We start from the raw sequence: 26242 nt of genomic DNA on the forward strand, positions 1-26242 counted from the left end.
AAAATCATTCCTTGCATCATAGATCAAAGGGTTCCACATCATGTTCAACTCCACGAAGGTGTTGAACAACACTCTTAGTCTCTTCTTTTGCTTTCTAATTCAAGTTAGAAATAAGAGATAGCATTACTTTAAATCTATAAATGATAAATATGTTTAATATTCTGGACATCATAAGGCTGCAATGAATTTAACCTGAACTTCATATTCGAAGGATTCAATTTCCTTGTCCTTCCATCATTTGACTGTTTTGCTTCTTTAAGTGCAAATCTCCTCACTTCATCCCCACCATTATCTATAACAGACCTCCTCCAGCTTATCCACAACAGATGCAGCCACCTCTTGCTACCAATCACCACAACCTCTAAAAAACACATCCACAAACTTAAATAGAAAAACAACCAATTTATATCCAAAAAAGAAACTGAACAAATTTAAGTTAGAAACAAATTGAAAAACCTTCAATAAACTCCATACCAAACATACCTAGGAGCAACCAATCTTCTAACTATACAAGCAGTCGAATGATTCATCGGTGCGATTAAATGGGAAGATTTAAGTAAGTGAAAATGAATCTTGCCAATGAAGAGAAGCCACCAGGCTTAAGATTCTCAATATTCGGAGGAAAATTTCTAAATATCACCTGTAAATTAAAGGTCAAATCTCTTCTTTCAAATCAACAGTCAAAAAGAAATTTCACAATTTGAAAAAATTCATACATCCATTCATCATTTGTTAGACATCTCATATTTTCCTCAAATCTTTTGATTCACAATTCATAAAACCATAAAATAGAACATGATCCATATTTTTTTTTATTACATTATCTTCTTCATATAACACAAACATCTCTAATCTCCACCACCGACAAAGACACGAAACATTAAATTAAGAACATATAGAATGAAAAGCAACACAAAAAACTAAAGAGAAAGAAAAAGATAGTTAAGATCAAAATCATAATCATAGAACAATCAAGAAAAAACTAATCTCATATCTCATCAAATTTTCCAAAAAATTAAATAAAAGAAAACCCAGTGAGAATCAAACAAAGCAAACATACAATGTTGAGAAATTTAATGAGAAGCAAAACAAAACAACACAAAACAATAGTTTATGCAAGAACCCATTACAAAAATTCAAAGATTGATGGAGAAAAAGAAGATAAGTGACAAAAGTAAATGAGGACTTGGGGCAAAGATTCCCAATGGCGGAAGAAGACGGCGGGGATGGGTTGACCGATGAACAAGAGGAAACCATATTTTCCTCAAATATTTTGATTCACAATTCATAAAACCATAAAATAGAACATAATCCATATTTGTTTTATTATATTAAAAGCATGGACAATAGAGTAGTTTTTCTTTTCATTCCAACAAATGCAAAATGAAACTCAAAACAATCTCACATAATCCAAATCAGAAATTCTTCCATTATCTTCTTCATAACACAACCATCTCTAATCTCCATCACTGACAAAAACACAAAACATTAAAATTAAGAACATTGTGAATCAAAAGCAACACAAAGAACCAAAGAGAAAGAAAAAAATAGTTAAGATCAAAACCATAATCATAGAACAATCAAGAACAAACTAATCTCATATCTCATCAAATATTTCAAAAAATTAAACAAAAAACCCAGTAAGAATCAGACAAGCAAAAATACAATGTCAAGAAATTTAATGAGCAGTGACATTTTTCTCATATTTGTGCAACCTTCAAATCTTCATTATATATCATTCTATACATTAACAAGAAGATGATAACAAAATTAAGTAAAACTAATTGTCATACTACTAACAATGAATCAAATTAATGAAAAAATGGAGAGAAGATGGTTTTATAAACAAACCTTAAATAACATACTGAAACATAATGACATAATGAAAGGAGGAAGTCAACACTTAGAAATGTTGGTGCGCTCATACACTTCTTTTCTAAGATTCTCAGTCCCTATAAAGTCCATAGAAAGATTAGAGTGGTGATGAGGATATGACTTCCAAAAAAATTTATTGATTAGTTTTTCTATTTGAATAAAACGCCTTCTAAATTATATATATATATATATATATATATATATATATAATTGAGTTTTGAGGAAGAAAAAGAAAATGTAAAGAGGGAGAACTTACTGAGCAAAATTTCGGTCCAAGAAATGGACAACCAATAAGCATTCATCCTCATAGAACCCATCAGTTCAATATCTTCCTTCCAAAATAAAACACCAAAAATCACCTTAAAAACTCTTCCCTTTTTCTTTTTCATCAGAATGCTACAGAAAAAAAAAAGCACCATAGGTAGTAAGGATTGTCAGCCACATCTCTTGTGTTATTGTTCTTATTTTTTTCCTGCAAATTCCATGAAAACTTTAGGCAAATCGAAGAACTGGGTTTCTATCAAAATGAGAATTAGAGAGTGGGTTTAACATGGAATATGAGAAAAAAAACATCCCAATTACCCTTTCCCCTTCCATCTTCAACATAACTCCCTTCAATTTGCCAACACAAAATGTTGAAGTTGAAGCCCTAGAAAAATTCAAGCCAAGAAATAGAAGAATTGAAGGAAGATGAAGAGTGTACCTAGTAAGAGGATGTGGAAGTTCCAAAGAAGAAATGGTTTGGAAAATCTAATCTTTTGTTTTGCATAACTGTAACGACCCAACTTTCCGGACTAAGCTGAGATCACTACCAAACACCAAAACTCGACCATTCAACATAAAATTTAAAACGGACCAGTTACGATTCATTAAAACATTAAAAATCTTACAAAAGACAGTTTTGGGCCCTATTTTAAATAATCAAAAAGTCACAAAATAAAATATCAAGTCACCAGTTCAAAATCACAAGTCAAAATATTCTGACAAAATACATAGCGGAAGCGATAAGAAAACCAGACGCGTCCATATGGCCTTCACGCATCCTTCCTGCCTCTCGTCGGTCTGCCCCTCGCTGTACCCCTACCTGAAAAGTTAAAGAAGAGAAAGGGTGAGTATAAACATACCCAGTAAGGGACTCACTACTGGGCCCGTTAGGGGACAACAGTTAACTTCCTATTCGGGGGTACCCTACGTAACAGTCTAGTGCTCCCGAAGGATGCACATATCAGTCTAGTGCTCCCGAAGGATGCACATATCAGTCTAGTGCTCCCGAAGGACGCACATATCAGTCTAGTGCTCCCGAAGGACGCACATATCAGTCTAGTGCTCCCGAAGGATGCACATATCAGTCTAGTGCTCCCGAAGGGCGCACATATCCGTAAGGCACACTACCCCATAGATGAAGTTAACCGTTACCCCTCAGTCCAAACTAAACTGTCTACATCAGTCACATCCCAACGGCATTCATATCACAGTCCCGCCATAGGCTTTGTCAGTCAGATAGTATAGGTTTAAACATCTACACCCTCAGTTGCTATATGCATTACCGATTCGCACACCAATAGGGAAAACCCTAGGTCCAATCGACTAACCAATCAAAACCGGACTCACTGTCCATCCCCGTCCAAATTCCATGAACCACATCCAGACCAGTGTTTTACTACATACTGAACCGTAACTTCAAGGTCCATCAACATAAAATCTCAATCCACAACTCGCAGTCACAGTATATTTACATCAGACAAATATAATAACAGTACTTAACAGTCAACACGCATACAGTTATTCAGTACAGTCACTAACGTGTAATCCCCTGTGGATTACTACGTTTTCAGCCTGGACTCGGGTCCAGTAGTAGGAAAACCCTTACCTGATACTCGGTTATGCTCCTCGATCGAAATCCACGCTCGACAGATCCACCTAACGAAACACGAAAGTTTTAGTTGATGACTTTAATAGAAGTCGTTAAAAAAAGTCGGAAGCGACATCCGTTGACTTACCCAAGGAAAGGAAACTATCTCCAACCAGGCCTGCCGCGGAACCCAAGAACTTAAGCGTCCACTCTGTACTACCTTCAAGGGAGAAAAGTAGGGCTATATCTTAATCCAACATTCAAACTCGAATTGGACGAGGTAACATTAGGGAATTCATCAAAACAATCCTTACCGAAAACTCACCGTGAACCGAAGTGGAGGAAGGAAGGCTTAGGTGGCTCGGCTCGGCTCGGCTTGGACTCGGCTCGGCTCGGCTCGGCTCGGCTCGGCTTAACTCGGCTTGGTTCTCGGCTCGGCTCGGCTTGGTTCGGCTCACGGCTCGGCTCACTCGGCTCGCGGCTCGGCTCACTCGGCTCGCGGCTCGGCTCACTCGGCTCGCGGCTCGGCTCGCTCGGCTCGCTCGGCTCGGCTCACTCGGCTCGCTCGGCTCGGCTCACGCGGCTCGCTCGACTCCGACTGGGAACGGATTATGGGTCGGGTCAGCTTGGAACTGGGTCGGGTCGGCTTCACCTCACGGCTCGCGTATCCCTTTTTCCTTCCGGCGACGACGGCGCTTCCCCCTGTGCTCTGTCGGCGTCGGAAACACGAGCTGATGACGGAGGGGATGACGGTGGTGGCAGAAACGGAGAGAGAGAGAGAGAAGCGTCGGCTGTAGGTGGTTGGAGGCGAAACGAAACTGGATGGAGGCCGCGGCGAACGTCCGACGAGGCTACGCACACCGACGGAGATGGAGGCGGCAGTGCTGGCGCTGTCGGAGAATAAGGAGAAGATTGAAGAGGGCAGTGGGGCGTTGTCGGATGGAGAAGAGATGAAGAAGATGGAGAAGGAGGAACGGCGGCGTCGGGCGTCGGGCGTGGAAGGGAGAAGAAAAGAAGACGAAAATCGAAGGGGGGTGGGCGGCGCGCGTCTCCTAGGGTTTCTTTTCTCTCTTCTTTTTTTTTTTTTTTTAAATATATATATATATATATATATAAACAAAATAAGTATAAATAAATATTAAAATTATTAATATTAAATAATTTAAAATAAATAATAATATATATATTAAATAAAAATAATAATGATAATACAGTAATAATAATAATATATTAATAATATTAACATTAAATAAATAATAATTTAATATTATGTAATAATAATGTCATTGTTTAATAATATTACTATATTATTAAATAATAATAATAATTCTAATATTAATATTATAACAAATAAAATGAATATTAATAATAATAATATAATTAATATTATATTATTATTATATCAACTTACACTTTACATAAAACGAGAAAATTTTACCTTAAATTTTCGGAGCGTTACATTCTTCCCTCCTTAGGGAACTTTCGTCCTCGAAAGTTTTATTCCTCGAACAGCTCGGGATAACGGGACCTCATGTCATCTTCACGCTCCCATGTAGCCTCTTCTACCCGGTGATTCCGCCATAAGACTTTAACTAGGGGAATCTCTTTATTTCTCAACGTCTTCACCTCTCTAGCAAGCACCTCAACAGGTTGTTCAACATAGCTCAAGTTTTCATCAATCTCTAATGGCTCGTAATCCACTACATGGGATGGATCTGGCACGTACTTCCTCAACATAGAAACGTGAAACACATCATGGACTGTCGAGAGTGATGGAGGTAACGCCAAGCGATAAGCTACAGGGCCAATCCGCTCCAGAATCTCAAACGGCCCAACAAAACGGGGACTCAACTTTCCCTTCCTTTCAAAACGCAAGACACCTTTCATAGGTGCTACCTTTAAGAATACCTTATCCCCTATCTCAAACTCAAGGTCCTTCCGCCTCACATCTGCATAACTCTTCTGTCTACTCTGAGCGGTATGCATGCGTGATCTAATCTTCTGAATCGCTTCGTTAGTAGACTGAACTAACTCAGGACCCATCAATCTCTGTTCACCTACCTCACCCCAGCAAACCGGGGGATCTACAACATTTTCCGTACAGGGCCTCAAACGGTGCCATGCCAATAGTAGCCTGATAACTGTTATTATAAGCAAATTCCATCAAATGTAAGTGGGAGTCCCAGCTACCTGGAAATTCCAATGCACACGCTTGCAACATATCCTCTAAAACCTGGTTCAGACGCTCAGTCTGACTGTCAGTCTGTGGATGGAAAGCCGTACTAAAGTCCAACCTCGTGCCCATAGCAGTCTGCAAACCCTTCCAGAATTTGGAAGTTAAACGGGCATCTCTATCAGAAACAATCGACACTGGCACTCCGTGTAATCTCACTATCTCAGACATGTACAACTGTGCCCACTTACTAGCAGTATAGGTGGATTTACCCGGAACGAAGTGCGCTGATTTAGTAAGTCTGTCCACCACAACCCAAATCACTGTAAATCCCCTCAGAGTTCTCGGTAGCCCTGTAATGAAATCCATGGACACGTTCTCCCACTTCCATTCCGGTATGCTCAAGGGTTGTAATAAACCCGCTGGTTTCTGCCTTGGGGCCTTAACCTGCTGACACACCAGGCATTTACTAACAAATTCTGCTACTTCCCTCTTCATGTTACGCCACCAATAAACCCGCTTCAGGTCCTGATACATCTTCGTACTACCTGGGTGCATAGAAAATGGGGAACTGTGCGCCTCAGATAATAATTCTGTCTTAACCGCACTATCTGACGGAACACAGAGGCGTCTCTCAAACAACAGTCCACCATCAGAGGATAACGAGAACTCAGCCGTTTGCCCTGCCTCTGCTAGGCCACGTTTCTCAACCAGATAAGGATCGTTACTCTGAGCATCAATGATCCTCTGCCTCAAAGTCGGCTGTACCGTCAACTGGGCTAACTGCATAGTAACTGCCCCTACTGACACTGCAATCTCAGCCCGCTCGAGATCCCGATGCAATGGGGCCTGCCGGGTAATAAGTGCTGCTGAATGTGACACCTTCCTACTAAGAGCATCAACTACCACATTTGCCTTGCCTGGATGATACAGTATCTCACAATCGTAATCCTTCACTAACTCAAGCCACCTTCGCTGTCTCATATTCAATTCTTTCTGAGTAAAGAAGTATTTCAAGCTCTTATGATCTGTGAATATCTGTATCTTTTCACCATATAAATAATGCCTCCATATTTTCAAAGCAAAAACCATTGCTGCCAACTCTAGATCATGTGTAGGGTAGTTCTGCTCATGACTCTTCAACTGACGAGACGCATAAGCGACCACCTTACCCTGCTGCATCAAAACACAACCCAGACCCTTCTTGGAAGCATCACTATAAATCACGAAACTGCCAGAACCATCAGGTACAGTAAGAACCGGCGCGGTAACTAGCTTCTGTTTAAGGTTCTGGAAACTGTCCTCACATGCCTTGCTCCAAACAAAAGGAACTCCCTTTCTGGTCAACTGAGTAAGAGGAGTAGCTATACGAGAAAAGTTCTCCACAAACCGTCGATAATAGCCTGCTAAACCCAGAAAGCTACGAACCTCACTGACTGTGGAAGGTCGGGTCCAACCGGTGACTGCCTCTATCTTAGCTGGATCCACAGAGACTCCGGCCTTAGAAACCATGTGGCCCAGAAAGGACACCTGCTTCAGCCAAAACTCGCATTTCGAGAACTTTGCATATAACTTATTATCCCGAAGTGTTTGCAAAACCATACGTAAATGCTCCTCGTGTTCGGCCTCCGTCTTGGAGTATATCAAGATATCGTCGATTAACACAATCACAAAAGTATCTAGGAACTCCCTAAACACTCTGTTCATCAAGTCCATAAATACTGTCGGAGCATTCGTCAAACCAAAAGACATCACAATAAACTCGTAGTGTCCATATCTGGAGCGAAATGCTGTCTTCGGAACATCCTCTTCCTTAATTCTCAGCTGATGGTATCCCGACCGAAGATCAATCTTAGAGAACACTGTGGCTCCCTGTAACTGGTCAAATAGATCGTCAATCCTGGGCAAGGGATATCTGTTCTTTACGGTTACTTTGTTCAACTCCCTATAGTCAATGCACAGACGCATCGATCTGTCCTTCTTCTTAACGAATAAGACTGGCGCACCCCAAGGTGACACGCTCGGTCGAATGAATCCCTTATCAAGCAATTCCTGTAACTGTACCTTCAGTTCTTTCAATTCTGCGGGGGCCATTCTGTAAGGGGCTCTGGATATAGGAACCGTGCCCGGCTCCAACTCTATGGCAAACTCAACCTCCCTGTGCGGAGGTAACCCTGGAAGTTCCTCAGGAAAAACGTCCGGATAGTCCCTCACCACCGGTTCTGACGACAGGGATACATCGACCTCTCTAGTATCCACCACGCTTGCTAAGATACCCCAAGTACCCTGACTGAGCAGTTTACTGGCCCTGATGGCTGAGATTACCTGAGGCAACGACTTTGACCCTCCTCCCTTAAATTTAAAACTGGCCATCGAGGGAGGGTTAAACGTTACCTCCTTACGTGAACAATCTATGCTGGCGTGGTTAGCGGCCAACCAATCCATACCCAGGATTACATCAAAGTCCAGCATATCCAGAACTATCAGCGTTACTTCAATCACATGGCCTGCTATCTCAATCTGGCATGCTTTCACCTTTTCCCTCGACAACATACATTCCCCGGAAGGAGTAGATACTGATAGAACATGGTGTAAGGGTTCTACCTCTAAGCGGGCATGCGACACAAATGCGGACGAGATAAACGAATGCGACGAACCCGAATCAAACAAAACTAAGGCGTAATGCCCCAACACTGGGAGCGTACCTGTCACTACTGTGCCTGCCTTCTCAGCCTCAGTCCTGTTGGTAGCAAAGACTCTACCCTGATGTGGAGCACCTGCTCCCTGATTCTGCGCGATCCCCGTGAGTCTCAACGGGCATCTATCAGCTGTATGACCCTCTTGCCTGCACTTAAAGCAGGTCCTGGTCCCGAATAAGCAAGGGCCCAGATGGTGCTTCCCACAAGTGGTACACAACGGCTTTCCTCTGGCAGCCTCCCCTGCCTCAAAAGGTTTCTGCTGGAAGCTGCGAAACTCACCACCTGATCTGAAATTCCGCTGTGGTACTGGAACAGGCTTCTGCTCAGCCTTCCTCTTCTGTCCCGACGTCGAACCTCTACCAGCGGTCTTAGACGAGTTGGCCCTCTCCTGTAAACTGAGATCCACTGCCAGGCGCAGTGCATCGGCATGAGTAGCGGGTCTGAAAGCTCGGACCAAACCCTGAATGTCCAGTCTGAGGCCTCTAACAAACTTATCAGCTCTGGCCGCCTCGGTCGCTATCATCTCGGGAGCGAAGCGGGATAACATGTCAAACTCCGCATCATACTGCTCCACTGTCATGTCACCCTGCTCTAGGTTCAGGAACTCCTGCCGCTTGGCATCTCTCAAACTGGCAGAGAAGAATTTCGCATAGAAACTCTCCTTGAACTGCTGCCACGTGATCTGACTCACATCACCACCTAGCATCCTCTCTGTAGTCTTCCACCATGCAGTACCTCTGTCAGTCAACATAAAAACAGCACACTGAACCTTCTGATCCTCAGGGCATTTCATGTAACGGAATATGGTTTCCAAGGACGATAACCACATCTGAGCCCTGGTGGGGTCCTCCAAAGACCCATCGAACGTCGTGGGATTATACTTCCTGAAATCCCTCAGGTGCTTAGCCTCTGCTGACAACTGATCCGGCACAAACTGGGGCGCAACTGGTACTGGGGCCGGAGCTGGAGCAGGAACTGGTGCTAGAGCTGGCGCTGGAGCTGGCGCCGGAGTTGGCGAGGCAGGCTTCTGCTGCTCCCGCATCTGCATAATCAAATCTCTAAACCTCTGCTCCATAGCGGCTAGGTCCGCATGAGTAACTGGCGCAGCCGGGTCAGGGGCTTGGGCTACAGGCTGCACCTCAGGCTGAACGCGTCCTGCTCCCCTTCCTCGGCCTCCTCGGCCATCCCTACGTGCACCTCTCCTTGGTGGCATTCCCCTAACAACCACCAAACGATTCCTTTAGTCATAAATGGTAAGGTAATGCGTGTAGAGTTATACATATACTTTCATGAGAGCGTACCTGACGAGCGGCAAGGATCGTTTCAGCCATAGGGACACAAAACACAGACTCACATTATAAGTCAGTCTACAGAACCTAAAACATAGGCTCTGATACCAACTGTAACGACCCAACTTTCCGGACTAAGCTGAGGTCACTACCAAACACCAAAACTCGACCATTCAACATAAAATTTAAAACGGACCAGTTACGATTCATTAAAACATTAAAAATCTTACAAAAGACAGTTTCGGGCCCTATTTTAAATAATCAAAAAGTCACAAAATAAAATATCAAGTCACCAGTTCAAAATCACAAGTCAAAATATTCTTACAAAATACATAGCGGAAGCGATAAGAAAACCAGACGCGTCCATATGGCCTTCACGCATCCTTCCTGCCTCTCGTCGGTCTGCCCCTCGCTGTACCCCTACTTGAAAAGTTAAAGAAGAGAAAGGGTGAGTATAAACATACCCAGTAAGGGACCCACTACTGGGCCCGTTAGGGGACAACAGTTAACTTCCTATTCGGGGGTACCCTACGTAACAGTCTAGTGCTCCCGAAGGATGCACATATCAGTCTAGTGCTCCCGAAGGATGCACATATCAGTCTAGTGCTCCCGAAGGATGCACATATCAGTCTAGTGCTCCCGAAGGATGCACATATCAGTCTAGTGCTCCCGAAGGATGCATATATCAGTCTAGTGCTCCCGAAGGACGCACATATCAGTCTAGTGCTCCCGAAGGACGCACATATCAGTCTAGTGCTCCCGAAGGACGCACATATCAGTCTAGTGCTCCCGAAGGATGCACATATCAGTCTAGTGCTCCCGAAGGGCGCACATATCCGTAAGGCACACTACCCCATAGATGAAGCTAACCGTTACCCCTCACTCCAAACTAAACTGTCTACATCAGTCACATCCCAACGGCATTCATATCACAGTCCCGCCATAGGCTTTGTCAGTCAGATAGTATAGGTTTAAACATCTACACCCTCAGTTGCTATATGCATTACCGATTCGCACACCAATAGGGAAAACCCTAGGTCCAATCGACTAACCAATCAAAACCGGACTCACTGTCCATCCCCGTCCAAATTCCATGAACCACATCCAGACCAGTGTTTTACTACATACTGAACCGTAACTTCAAGGTCCATCAACATAAAATCTCAATCCACAACTCGCAGTCACAGTATATTTACATCAGACAAATATAATAACAGTACTTAACAGTCAACACGCATACAGTTATTCAGTACAGTCACTAACGTGTAATCCCCTGTGGATTACTACGTTTTCAGCCTGGACTCCAACCAGGCCTGCCGCGGAACCCGAGAACTTAAGCGTCCACTCTGTACTACCTTCAAGGGAGAAAAGTAGGGCCATATCTTAATCCAATATTCAAACTCGAATCGGACGAGGTAACATTAGGGAATTCATCAAAACAATCCTTACCGAAAACTCACCGTGAACCGAAGTGGAGGAAGGAAGGCTTAGGTGGCTCGGCTCGACTCAGCTTGGACTCGGCTCGGCTCGACTTAACTCGGCTTGGTTCTCGGCTCGGCTCGGCTTGGTTCAGCTCGCGGCTCGGCTCACTCGGCTCGTGGCTCGGCTCACTCGGCTCGCGGCTCGGCTCCCTCGGCTCGCGGCTCGGCTCGCTCGGCTCGCTCGGCTCGGCTCGGCTCACGCGGCTCGCTCGACTCCGACTGGGAACGGATTATGGGTCGGGTCAGCTTGGAACCGGGTCGGGTCGGCTTCACCTCACGGCTCGCATATCCCTTTTTCCTTCCGGCGACGACGGCGCTTCCCCCTGTGCTCTGTCGGCGTCGGAAACACGAGCTGATGACGGAGGGGATGACGGTGGTGGCAGAAACGGAGAGAGAGAGAGAGAAGCGTCGGCTGTAGGTGGTTGGAGGCGAAACGGAACTGGATGGAGGCCGCGGCGAACGTCCGGCGAGGCTACGCACACCGACGGAGATGGAGGCGGCAGTGCTGGCGCTGTCGGAGAATAAGGAGAAGATTGAAGAGGGCAGTGGGGCGTTGTCGGATGGAGAAGAGATGAAGAAGATGGAGAAGGAGGAACGGCGGCGTCGGGCGTCGGGCGTGGAAGGAAGAAGAAAAGAAGACGAAAATCGAAGGGGGGGGGTGGGCGGCGCGCGTCTCCTAGGGTTTCTTTTCTCTCTTCTTTTTTTTTTTTTTTTAAAATATATATATATATATATATATATATAAACAAAATAAGTATAAATAAATATTAAAATTATTAATATTAAATAATTTAAAATAAATAATAATATATATTAAATAAAAATAATAATGATAATACAGTAATAATAATAATATATTAATAATATTAACATTAAATAAATAATAATTTAATATTATGTAATAATAATGTCATTGTTTAATAATATTACTATATTATTAAATAATAATAATAATTCTAATATTAATATTATAACAAATAAAATGAATATTAATAATAATAATATAATTAATATTATATTATTATTATATCAACTTACACTTTACATAAAACGAGAAAATTTTACCTTAAATTTTTGGAGCGTTACAATAACCAAATCGTCGTGGGTTGCCATCACGATCCTAAATGCGGATGGGACACTGCAGAACTCGATGAAAAGCCAAATACAGATGAAGGGTGGGGATACGCGAATTGAAGGATTTTTGTGGAGAGAAAGGGGGAGATAAAAATAGGGAAATAAAATTTAATAAATTTATTTTAATAAATTTGAAAATAAAAAGATAGAAGAGTGAAAGAAATTTGAGATTTGAGAAGAGAATGAAAAAAAATTGAGATTTGAAAATTTGAGAATTGAGAAGAGAATGAAAGAAATTTGAGAAAGATAGAAAAATCGTGGATTTGAGAAAATAGTAAAGTAAGAGAGAGAAAGCTTCAACTTTTACAAAATTAAAAAAAATTAAAAAGAGCTTTAATATCGTTTCTTAAACAGCAGGATGTTTAATGTCGGTTTTAAACCAACATGAGCTTTAATGTCGGTTTAAAACCGACACTAAACATTCGCTATTTGAAAACCGACATTAAAGCTCATTTTTCATTTTTTTCCACCTGACATTAAAGGTTAGATTTCTTCTAGTGACTAGTCTATGATTAAGGCAGGCTCCTCTTGGAATCTTTATACACTACACTTGTCATCCTTTCGGGATACAAATAGCTTAACCTAGTTAGGCGAGATATATCTAGAAGGATTCACTTATAAAACGTATAGAGCTTCGCGATTACGGAGAGCAACCTCTCTTGCCTATTGCACATTCATGTCCTTTTTTCGAGGTACAAATGATGGAAGTTATCTCATCAAGGTGGAGTTGTCTCCAAACTCCTCCTGACGGGTGTTAGCCATAACTTTGCTACTTGCCTTCTCAAGTAGTTCGTGATAAGCACAACCAGGTGATAGAAATAGCTCAACTAACGCGATAAAAGTTATCAGCAAAGCAACTTATCAAGAACTTATCACAAGACTAGACTACAAATAACACATTGACAAATGAACAATAAAGAGATGAATGGATTGAAGAGATATAAACATGTAATATATATTAAAGAATTTGGGCCTTCAGTCATTGTACAATATGAACAACATATATTACAAATAATACAAAAATGGGAAGAAAAGAGAATGGAAAATGTTTACAAGTTAGGGAAAGTGGAAAATGAACTTTCTTTTCTTCAAACTTGAAGCTTTTCACTCACAGCTTGGTTGAAGAAGAAGAAGATGACTTTTACAGACAACGGAAAGGCTACTCCTTTTCGCCATTCTCTAGGTTTTGGCTCTTCGATCGGACCTTGATCGGACATAATCATACGGCTTTTTCACACAATCGACCCCTTGGAGTCCTTTATATAGACAACTTTCAACAGAAAACTTCTATTCTTCTGATCATGTCAACGTCGAAAGCCGCTAATGTTAAGTCACATCATCCCAAACTACCATTCTTGTCTTCTAGTGAACAGTCCTCGCGTAATGTGAAGCTTCTCGCCTAGCATTTGTTTTCGCCAGATGGGTTCTTCTCGTGTAGCTCTTGTGTGATATCTTTTGTGATTCATTAATCTCTCCATTTACTTTTATTCCTGCATTAATAGATTGAAACACAGTAAAACGGACATGGATGCTTATGTAAAGTTATTTCTAAATACTTATGTTTTTTCAACATAATCATGACTTTTTGATACACTTCTTCTACATTTTGGCCTCGTTATTATATAAAAAATGCTACAATAAATTTTATTGCTACAAGTTATCATGTACTAATATCTAAACGATCTTGGTTCACGATAGTTTAGAAGAAGAATTACACGTGCTCTTGTGGTCAGTGTTGATACTACCTATATGATCGTGTATCATTTCCTACACAATTGTGTGTCATTTTCTACACGATCGTGTATCATGATCGTTTAGAAGAAGAACTACACGCGTACGTGTGGCTGATTAATCGCGTGTTGACTGAAACATTTTTGGTATTTTTCATTGTGGGTCTGTGGACATTTTTTGTTTTGAAATTGTTCTATACAGTGTAAATATTTTACCAATTTGTTATATTTTTTTGAAAAACTCTCATATATATATATATATATATATATATATATATATATATATATAAGATATAAAAAAAACATAAATTACTATTTTAATTTATAATTAAAGCACTTGTTATTTTATCAAATATGCCAATTTTCTCTTCAGGAGACTCAAAACTTTACCACATCCAAATTTTTCATATAGAATTGGCCAAATATATAATCAATTTGATATGCAAAATCTGCTTCCACATTTTTCTCTTTTTCTTGTGGAAAATTTCTTTTATGATCATCATTTCATATGGTTCTTTTGAGATTTGGATGATTATAACAACCAATCATGAAAAATAATTACTTCTTATTTTGCTATGGCTATAACCTTGATTACAATCGTCAAATTCACAACATTCATTAGGAAATAAGATTGTTTCAGTTGGTCAAGATTGATTATTTTTGTCCACCACTATTAACATTTACAACATTCACTTCAAGGAAATGTTGTTTCTTTAGTTGACTGATGTTTATGATTTTGTAATCAATAATTCGTTATCTCATTCAACCTCGAGAAGAAATTAAGGTAAGTATATAATATTCTTTAAAATATTTCTCTCGATATTACTACTATAGATGCATATCAAAAATATAGAATAATTATTTTCTGATGATCATATTCTTAATGACATTTTAGTGTATCAAGCGTTCATGTTAAATAATTATTGCTATTAGTATCAAATAATAGAAATTTAATATATATCAAGCATGCAAAACTAATATTTATTTTATTAATTATAACAAGTAAGAAAAACTGATGTACTGTTAGGACCTACATTTAGCAAAGGAGACAACCAGAGCTCATGTTGATAATGTGTTGTAAAACAAGATAACCGAAATACGAAAATCGAGAAAATATAATATTAAAAATAATAAAATATATATGTATGTATGTGTGTGTGTATATATATATATAATAGGGGTTTTTTAAAAAATATAACAAAGCGGCAAAATATTTAAACTGTATAGAACAATTTCGAAAACGGAAAAAGCCGATAGACTCACAAAGGAAAATACCAAAAATGACCCGTCAACAACGCGCGTAATATATTTGGTACACCATCGTTTAGATTTGGTTATTGTTTGATACACGATCGTTTAGATTTGAATAGCTAATTCTAAATGATTTATTTTTTCAATTTTATCATTTAATTTGTTTACACGATCGTTTAAGTTGGTTACATTATCGTTTAGATTTGAGTACACGATCGTTTAGATTTGGGTAGCCAAATCTAAATGATTTTTTTTTTCAAAATTTGGTACATAATCGTTTAGATTTGACTAAACGAATTTTTTCAAGATTCTTTTAGTACACGATCATTTGTTTTTTTAAGATTCTATGGTACACAATCATTTAGATTTGTCTACACGATCGTTTATTTTTTTATTTTTTGTTTTTTTCAAGTCTACATCTTGAACAACCAAATAAAAGTTTGAAAAACAATAGATTTTTTATATTTGATACACGATCTTGAACCAAATAAAAAATTGAAAAAAATTTAAAATAAGAAAGTCGATGGAAAGAAATCGTTACGAAGAAGAAAGACGATGGAAAGAAATCGCAACGAAAAGGAGAAGAAAGATTGAATGGTAGACTTGGAATATTTAAAAATGACTAATTTCATGAGTTTTGTTATATGGGCCGTAAATATTTTACTGGTTTGTTATATTTATAAACATTTTCCTATATAATACATAAATAAATAAGAAAATTAAAATCTTAATTTTTTTCCATTTTCTCCCCCTTTTTCCAAATTCTTTGTAATTTTTTTCCATATTAGTGTTTTTTACAAATCCACAAAATGCATTATTTATAAACAATTTGTAATGTGTCATTACTCAGCCACTAAGGGTGCATTGTTACTTGACACATAGATGAAGGAGGTGGTCTTGTTTGGACACTAATACTACTATCATAATTCCTCCCCCAAACACATACTATTATAACACTACCTTTTATGTTCTTTCTCCCAAACACATATTATCATAACACTAGGATTATTATAATCTTAGAATTATTATAATCATTTTCTTCCATAACTCTTTCCCTCTCCAAACGCACCTAAGTGTTTATAAGACCCCTTATAAGACACATGACATCATGACATGAACACCTAACCATTATATTACTTATTATTATTATTAATGTGTATATATCACAAAAAAATTGGGAGAAAAAATGATAAAAATAATAATTAAAAAAGAAAACAAAAGAAAGTTTGTGAGTGAGGGTTCCACGTCAGATAAGGGGGGTATGTGTTGTTAAACTGCCACATATTTGATCGAATCTAAGTTCGGTGGGTCCCAGTATTTTGTGGCCAAGAGAAAGCGAGTATTATAAAAATTTGTACTCGCTAACCTAAGCCGCAAACAAAATAGTGACTTTTTAGTCCCCAAATGCTTTCCTAAAAGCCAAAAGGGTAAAGGATGGGGATGGCAATGCTGATTGGGACGCAAATCCATAAATTATTTTTCAGTAATTACGTGGAAAAACAAAATAAATGCATTTCTAAATATTTAAGAAAATATAGGTTCATTTGACAACATTTTTGTTTTTGTTTATGTTTCTTGTTTTTTAAAAAACAGATTATCATTTTTTAAGAAACAAACATATTTGTTCATCAGTCTTCGTTTCTCATTCCTAAAATTTAAGAAATTTTTAAAATTTGGATAAAAAATAGAGAAACTATGAAAAAATAGTTTTTCTTGGTTCTATCCTCATTTTATTTGATTATATTTGTTTTATCTCTTAAAATCTCTAATTGGCTCCTTGGTTGGGTGATAATGAAATTAGTTAGACTTTTATGTAATATAATTTTTTTAGGAGAATTTTCATAAATATAACAAACCATTCAAACATCTACGATCTGTGTTACAAAGCTCATAAAGTTAGTCATTTTTAAATATTTCAGGTTTGTCCTTTCGTCTTTCTTCTCCTCTTCACTGTGATTTCTTTCCATTGTCTTTCTTCTTTTTCTCTCTTTTTTTTCTGCAGCTATTCCTTTCGATCGTCTTTCTTCTTTTCCTCTTATCTTTTTATGATCGTGTACAAAAAAATAGCTAAATCTTAATGATCGTATATAAAGAATCTTGAAAAAAAAATTGTTTAGATTGGAAGACCAAATCTAAACAACCGTGTAAAAAAATAAACGATCGTGTAACAAAAGAATTATAAAAAAATATCGTGTACCAAAGAACCTTGAAAAAATAAACGATTGTATAAACAAATCTAAACAATCGTGTACTAAAAAGTCTTCAAAATATTCGTTTGGCCAAATCTAAACAATCGTGTACCAAATTTTGAAAAAAAATCATTTAGATTTGGGGTAGTCAAATCCCCGAATCTAAATGATTGTGTTACCAATATAAACGATAGAATTAAAAAAATAAAAGCGTGGTTGACGAGACATTTTTGATATTTTTCGTTGTGTGCCTGTGGGCTTCTTCCATCTTCAGAATTGTTCTATACAGTGTAAATATTTTTTTGCTTTATTATATTTTTTTAAAAGACACTTTTTTCACTAAGATAATCATTTCAGCTATCTTCAATATTTTATAACCACTAAATTTATGTAATAACATAATTGTGTTGAATTTGATTCAACATCATTTAAGAAAAATAAATTGAATGAGAAGTAATATTTGGTATCAAATTTTAACGGTATATAATTAATAAAAACTATTGTATTATAGTTATTAATTTTGTGATGGAAATTACGTGTATTTGATAATATTAATGTTTTATAATTTATATATATATATATATATATATATATATATATATTATTGAATTCCATACCCTTTTTATTTTTTACATAATTAATTAAATAATATTTAAATTTAAAAAATAAGCATAAATTATAGAAAAAATAACACAAGAAATGAGAAACCAAAAATTGTTATCAAACAAATTTCTGTTTTTGTTTCGTTTTTCAAGAAGCAAAAAACGAGAAAAGTTGGTTGGGACCGGTTTCTTGTTCTAAAAAAAAACAAGGAAAGAGAAACGGAAACGGAAACAAGAAACAAAAAATTAAATAGAAAATGAGAACGTTATCAAACGAGTCTATATATACCCAAATAATTTTCAATTATTTGAAGGTCGAACTTATTATATACAGTTAGATGTATGAGATAATATTTATCAATATGTTTTGAATGAAAAAAGTTATTTGAGATTTGGCAAATTAATTCTTGAATTAGGAAGTGCAAATACTTTAAATCTCAAAAGAATTCATATGATATTAATAAGTCTAGATATATATATTGAAATGGAGCATCATCATATCTTCTTCGAGATAAATGAAGGGAGGATACAAAAATCCATACATACATACATACATATCCCCGTCACGTTTTCATTTATTTGGAATAAGAGCTCTTCTACGTTATTTTTATTTACTTATTTTTTCCTCTTTTTTTTTTCTTTTTTTATTCCATTTGATCATTCCTTAAGTCCCATAAATCTGTTCTTGTAGAATCTGACCAATTTATTCTATAGATCCACTCCCTTTTCGATTCAAAGATTATCCTTTTGTTTCTGGGTTTTCACATCGAGGATTTTTTGCAAATGAAGAGATGTCGTCAAAGGGGCTACTTCCTTCCCAAATACATTGTTCTATATCTCTACATATAAAGACAGACTAGGCCATATATATATATACATAGATATAGATAGATAGATAGACACACACTTAGGATGAATTTTAGACCTAAAACTTATACCTCACTTAAATTCTTAAAAATTAGTATAATTACTAGCAAACAAAAAAAAATAATATAAAAAATTTAAAAGTTAAAAAAAATATAGGGAAACTTACATATAACAAAATATTTACCGCGTATAACAAAGCCCATAAAGTTAGCCATTTTTAAATATTCCAAGTTTGCCCTTTTATCTTTCTTTTTGCAATTCGTCTTTGTCTTGCTATTTCTTTCATCGTCTTCTTCCTACGATTTCATCTTTCTTCTTTCCTATTTTTTTTTCCTGCAATTTATTTCCATCGTCTTTCTTATTTTTCAATTCTTTATTTCAGTCATTTAATATTTTCATCGTTTTTCTTCATTTCCTCTTTTTTTTTTTCGCTTTTCCATCGTCTTTCTATTTTTTCTCTCTTTTTTTTTTGCTGCAATTTCTTTCCATCGTCTTTCTTCTTTTTCTTTTCTTTTATGTCATGTACAAAAAATAGCAAAATCTAAAAGATCGTGTATAAAAAATCTTGAAAAAAATTATTTAGATTGGAGTAGCTAAATGTAAACGATCGTGTAAAAAAGTAAACGATCGTGTAAAAAAAAATAAAAGATTGTGTATAAAGAATCTTGAAAAAAAATCATTTAGATTGGAGTAGCCAAATGTAAACGATTCTTTAAAAAAAGTAAACGATTGTAAAAAAAAATAAAAAATCGTGTATAAAGAATCTTAACAAAAAATCATTTGGATTGGAGTACAGCCAAATGTAAACGATCGTATAAAAAAGTAAGCGATCGTGTAAAGAAATCTAACGATCATGTACCAAAAGAATTAAAAAAAATCGCATACCAAATTTTGAAAAAAAAATCATTTAGATTTGGGTCTACAAATCTAAACGATCGCCTAACCAAATTTAAACGTAGCCAAATAAAATGATCTTGTAACAAAATGAAACGATAAAATTGAAAAGATAAATTGTAGTCATATTTAAACGATCGTGTATAAATTGTAGTTATATCTAAACGATCGCGTATAAATTGTAGTCATATCTAAACGATCGTGTATCAAACAATAGCCAAATGTAAACGATTGTAAATATATTACGCGCGCGTTATTGACGACGTGGTTGACGGAACATTTTTAGTATTTTACACGATGGGCCTGTAGACTTTTTCCGTTTTTGGAATTGTTCTATAGAGTTTAAATATTTTGCCACTTTTTTTATGTCTTTGAAAAGAAAAAAAAACCCTAAAATCACATTTTCTGATCCTTATTAAAATTTATTCTCTAAGAAATAACAAAATGAAAAAAAAAACAAATAAACAAACAAAAACAAAACCTATTTTTCTTTCCAAATTTCACACGGCTAAACACATGGCATATTCAACACATTTAAATAGCAAAAGAAAAGTAGGTGTTAAATAGCTCAAATTCACCCATATTAACATTAAAAAAAATAGTATTTTACCCTTAAAAAATTTACCTTATAAAACTAATATTTTTTAGAAATAAATATATTGTTTCTAGCATATTTCTTGAGATTTTGAGTTCGACTCTACGTGGTAAAAATATTATTTTGTTCTCTATTTAATTGTCTTCAATTTTATCTTTCTATTATATAACTTTTCAAGACCAACTTCATTTTGAACCTTTAACATTCATTTTTCAATTTGTTTTTTTTACCATATTTCCACAAGTTTTAACCAATATTTGGATATATTTAATTTGTTTTTAGTAAAAAAGAAAAAAATTTCTCAATCAAAATTGATTAGGAATTAAACCCAACATTTCTATATTTTCTCCTATTAATGTCTTCTGATTCTAATTTAAACAAGTCGAAACAACTATATACTTTTAATATAATATCATAGTTATCGATCTATAAATTTGAACCTAAAATCTCTTATTTTCTTCCATACATATATACACTCTTATTAATTTTTAAAATTTGATTTATCCTTTGAAAATTTTCCTATAGTTTGAAATCAAATATAGGAAAATGAAATATAAAATTGAGAGTAGGCCTCTGGCCTACAACGAAACATCGAACTCAAAAGCGGGGCCCGCTAGAGTCATCAGTAGCCACAAGATAATGTATTACCTTTTTAAAGCCACTAAATAATTGCCACGTGGCGAAACATGGATTCTAACCCCTTCACTCCAACATCTCTCCCTTCAACTACAGTTTACAACCCCTCCCCCTCAAAACCATCACAAAATCAAAAACTAAAATATACATAAAAAAAAAAATCTCATACAGAGAAAATAGCAATATGTTGAAGACAGAAGACGAGTACCGTGAGGGCGGCGGCAATGGGTGGGGCGCCGGAATTTGCGAGGCATGTGAGAGATGTCCAGCAGAATTCATCTGCAAAGCAGACGCCGCATCACTATGTGCGGCGTGCGATGCAGAGATCCACTCGGCGAACCCCTTGGCTCGACGGCACCAACGCGTGCCGATCAGCAGCGGTGGAGCCATGTTTCGTAGCGTAGAGGAGGAAGATGAGGAAGAGGCGGCTTCTTGGTTGCTGATGAATCCAGGGAAGAACAACAACGACAACAAAAACAATAACAGCAATAACAATGGAATGTTTTTGTTGGGTGGGGAAGATGAGGACGAGGAAGAGGATGATGATTATTTGAAATTTGTGGAGTTCAATGGGAATAATGAAGAAGATGATGAATTTGAAAGATTGAAAAACAACAATTATGGTGGAGGAGGAGATAGTGTTGTGCCTATTGATCAATTTGAAGGAAATAAGGATCACCATCATCATCTCCATCATCATCATGAACAACAACAACAAAATCATGAGATATTGTTGGAGCAAAGCTATGGAGGGCTTGTTGATGCTTCTGAATTCTTTCACACTTCTTCAAAACCTTCGTACTCCTACAATGGCTTTCTCACCCATGCTGTAACACTCTTCCTCCTTAACTCTCTCATTATTCTTTTGTTTCTGTAGTTTTAAAAAATAAGGTTAGGAATTTTCTATTTTTGATTTGTTTTAAACTTTTTGGAAAATTTTTCATTTTGGTTTCTTTTGAATATGCAAAAGGCTTACATTCTAAATTCTTCTTCAGGTTTGGTTCTAAATCTTTTAAAAATTTCAATTTTACTTTTATTGTGGTGATCTTTTTTTCTTCTTTTTAATTAGGTTGTTTGTTATTTGGATGCAACTTTACATAGCAAAGTCATGTGGCCTATTAAAAGCTAAGAAATTAAAAGTTCAGTACCTATCAACAGTTCTTTCTTTTCATTTTGGTAAATAATATACTACGAGGGGAGATAATTAAGATTTTTTTAGTAATAATTTTGTTTTTGCTACTGTTTATAATAAGCTTAATTCAAACATTAAAAATAAAAAAGAGACTAATTAAAATTTAAGATTTTTTTAGTAATAATTTTGTTTTTATTTTAAAAATGAAACATATTTTCTATCAATTTTTTAAAACATTATTTGAATCTTTATGGAGTAAATGAGCCTAATTATTAGATATCTTCTGGGGGAAAAAACAAACTTAAGTTAAAATGTGTGGATTTATATATAATAAAATAAATCAAAATAATTATAAAATATAGCAAAGTTTTAAAGTTATCACTAATAGACATCAATTGACTTCTATCGAATGTTTATTAGTGATATTGATATAATGATAAATTATTTGTATTATTGATAACACATAAAATTTTGTTATTTTTTATAAATATTTTCATCCTATCGTATTTGCAAATATTTCTTTTTATTTAAACAATTTTTTTTTGTTAGTTTTGAAATTTTTGGTAAAATTTTTAAAATATTTACAGAAAATGGTCAAGAAATCGAAAAGTTTAGAGCTCCAGCGGAATTGCCGTAGCCTTAATTTAAAGAAAATAGTAAAGAAACTAGATTATTACTAAAATAGAGCCTCCATTTTGATTTGTTTACTTTTGCAAAGGGAGCATGATAAACTCCTAGTCTCCTTATGGGTCTTTTTGTTTCTTTATTTACTCTTTTCTTTTTCAAATATTTTAGTAATTAAAGCTATATGAAAAAGACATTTTTTTCTCTCTCAAGATTAGAAACAATTTGATTAAAGAAAAACCTTAGGTCAGCTTGACGGCTATTTCACTTTTGATCTTTTTGGTTTTTAAAAAATTAAATTTAGAAACAACCCTTCAATTTCTAAATTTATTGTTTTCTATTTACCTTTTAAGTTTTCAAAACTAAAAGAAAAACAGAATTGAAGATCATTTTTTTCTTCTTTTTTAATTTTTTTTATCTCCTCTCATTTTCTTATCATAATTTATACCAATCTCGAGTAGAAGAATTGTATTCTTAGCGAAAATTAAAAAACAAAAAACAAAGAATTGAAACTATTTTTTTAGTTTTTAAAAGATGAATCGTATTTTAAAAATATGGATAAAATATTAATTATCAAGAATACGAAATTTAAAAGTAAAAAAATTGTTTATAGACTTGATTTTCAAACTACATAAAAACCAAAAATCGAAAATGAAATATTTATCCAATCAAAACTAATAATTATGTTTTTGTTTTTCAATTTTGGTAAAAAATTCGACTACTTTACCTAGAACAATACAAATGAAGGTAAAAATTTGAGAAATAGACAGAAGTTTCTAACAACCCAACAAATAAAATGATTTGGCCACATATGAAGTACAATAGTCATTCTTATTTTTCGATTTATTTTTCAACTAATAGCATATTAAATGAGAATTGAAAAGTTTGAGGTAATTAGTTGAACTATTTTGAATAGTTTCAATTTTTCTTATCCATCAAAATATCTCTAATTTTTCAATTAGTTTATTAAGTAAAATTGAATTATAAAATTTGTACAAAAGGTTGAAATTATTTGTTTTTGTTGTAAATATAAGATATCGGTCTCCTCAATGGAGGTGGGAGTGGTACCGGAATCAACAACAACAACAATGAGCGACATATCAATCTCCAACGTGAGGCCACCAAAAGGGACAATCGATCTCTTCTCCGGCACGACAGCGGCTGAGGTGGCGGTGGGAATTCAAATGCCGGCGGCCCAACTGAGTCCAATGGATAGAGAAGCCCGAGTTCTAAGGTACAGGGAGAAGAAAAAGACAAGAAAGTTCGAGAAGACCATCCGATATGCCTCAAGAAAGGCCTACGCCGAGACTCGGCCCAGAATCAAGGGCCGGTTCGCTAAAAGAACCGATGTTGAGGTCCAATTGGATAGGAAGTACTCCAACCCCTTGCTGCCGGATGCTGCGTATGGGATTGTGCCTTCCTTTTGAAGAAGATATGGACCAAAAACTATGAATTTTTCTACTTCTAATTAGTAATAAATACTAGTAATTATAGGTGAATTTTAATTTAAACTTTTTTTACAAAAATTTATTATAGCATTTGTCTTCCGTGTATATGAATTTTGTATTCTCTGTAATTACCTTTCAGAATTCAGATATATTGTTTTTGGCTGTCCCCCTTTGTGATTGTTTCTTGTTTTTTTTTCTACATACATACATATCTAAACATACATACATACGTATACACATATATATACGTACATACCTACCTAATATGGGTGTAGCACAAAATCTAAAAACAATATTTCAAAAGCAAGGAATTAAATGAAAATCTATCATGTTTAAGGTTTTTGGATGTGTTTAGTAACCGATAAATATTAGATTCTAATTCAAATAATCATAAACGAGTCGTATCTACCCACAAAATGTTATTTGATATTAAACTATTATAGATTTATGTATAACATAATTTATATAAAAAAATTTATAATTATTATTTGGTTTGCAATACTATATAATTAATAGAATAAGTTGAAAATTTAATCCAAGAAAATTTAAATTTAGATCTTATATTTTAGAGAAATTGTCAAAAGTAGCACATGTACTTTTGGTTTTCGTTTTCAAAAGTAAAGCATTTTTTAAAACTTGTAGAGCTAATTTTCTCAATCAATCTTTAGCAAGAACGATATCGATATTTTCTAAAATATTAAAAATTTTCAACTTATCAATTGTTTTAGGGTTTTCAGATGCATCTCGGTAGACAATTAGATGGAGATTTTTTATTTTTCAAATCTTCCAAAATCTTATTTAATTTTTAGATATTTTCAAAAAATAATATTAAACTTTCTCAAATCCTAACTAATTTTTGCTAATTTATCCTATCCGACTATTTTAAATTACCATTTTTTCTTTTTTCCATTCTTCTCTTCTTCAACCATCTAGGATTCAAATCTTTAACTAATCTAGGGTAAAAATATGTTTCATTAAGCTGAAACCGCATAGCCCAAATCAAATTTATTCAATTTCTTTTTTTGGATTGGATTGGTATTAATTCTTGTCCAATCACCACTTATCTTTACTCTTATGATATTTGATCAGTCAATTCTTTGATCGTTTACTTTCCTCCACTGCTTCAATCTCTGTTGTCTTCTCCATCTCAAAAACCTATGGTAAATCCCTTCTCATAGACCGTCATTCCCCTTTCCTTAATTTTGCATCTCTCTCATTTCTGACCTCAATGTTCACCCATGGCTTCCCTTAAACTTTCATTCTCTTTACATTCTTTTGATTGTAATAAGTTCGATATTCCTGTTAAATCTTAACTAATCTAGGGTTGAAGAAGAGAAGAATGGGGAAAAAGAAAAATGTAATTTACAATAAAAAGTTTGGGAAATCACATAAAGAAATATTAAATAAAATTTGGAAGATTTGAGAAATGGTAGAATCTAGGTCCGTCTACCGAGATGCACTAGAAAAATCCAAAACAATCAATAAATTAGAAAATTTTAATATTTTAAGGAAATCTCGGTGGTCAATCTTACTCGAGATTGACCGAAAAAACAACTTTACGAATTTTAAAAAAGTGTGCTATTTTTTAAAACAAAAACAAAAAGTGTGTTACTTTTATCAATTTTCTTATTTGTTTATGATAAAAAATTAATAGTTATGATTTGATAAGTCATAAATAGTTCTTATTGTTGGACTTCTTATTGTTGGATTGTTTGTGTAACACCCTAAAATAAAATAATTTTAATTTTAATTATCTTAAGTTAAATTTTGA

At 35.6% G+C, this 26242-nt stretch overlaps 1 protein-coding gene across 1 annotated transcript; it reads left to right on the plus strand.

Annotated features, from left to right (window-relative positions):
* Positions 1-21364: 21364 nt before the first annotated feature.
* On the plus strand, positions 21365-24637 carry LOC103495722 (zinc finger protein CONSTANS-LIKE 2). The gene is made up of 2 exons (XM_008457357.3): positions 21365-22096; positions 24058-24637. The coding sequence occupies exons 1-2, from the start codon at positions 21452-21454 to the stop codon at positions 24448-24450; spliced, it is 1038 nt and encodes a 345-aa protein (XP_008455579.2). The 5' UTR covers positions 21365-21451; the 3' UTR covers positions 24451-24637.
* The last annotated feature ends 1605 nt before the right edge of the window (positions 24638-26242 follow it).

Source organism: Cucumis melo, chromosome 7 (genome assembly GCF_025177605.1).
Source record: "Cucumis melo cultivar AY chromosome 7, USDA_Cmelo_AY_1.0, whole genome shotgun sequence".
Classification (NCBI taxonomy): Eukaryota; Viridiplantae; Streptophyta; class Magnoliopsida; order Cucurbitales; family Cucurbitaceae; genus Cucumis; species Cucumis melo.

Excerpts from the sequence above, each read along its gene's own strand:
- LOC103495722 (XM_008457357.3), top strand. The coding sequence starts at position 21,452 with ATGTTGAAGACAGAAGACGAGTACCGTGAGGGCGGCGGCAATGGGTGG. Across the intron at positions 22,097-24,057 it reads ATGGCTTTCTCACCCATGCT|ATATCGGTCTCCTCAATGGA; the intron begins GTAACACTCTTC and ends TGTAAATATAAG.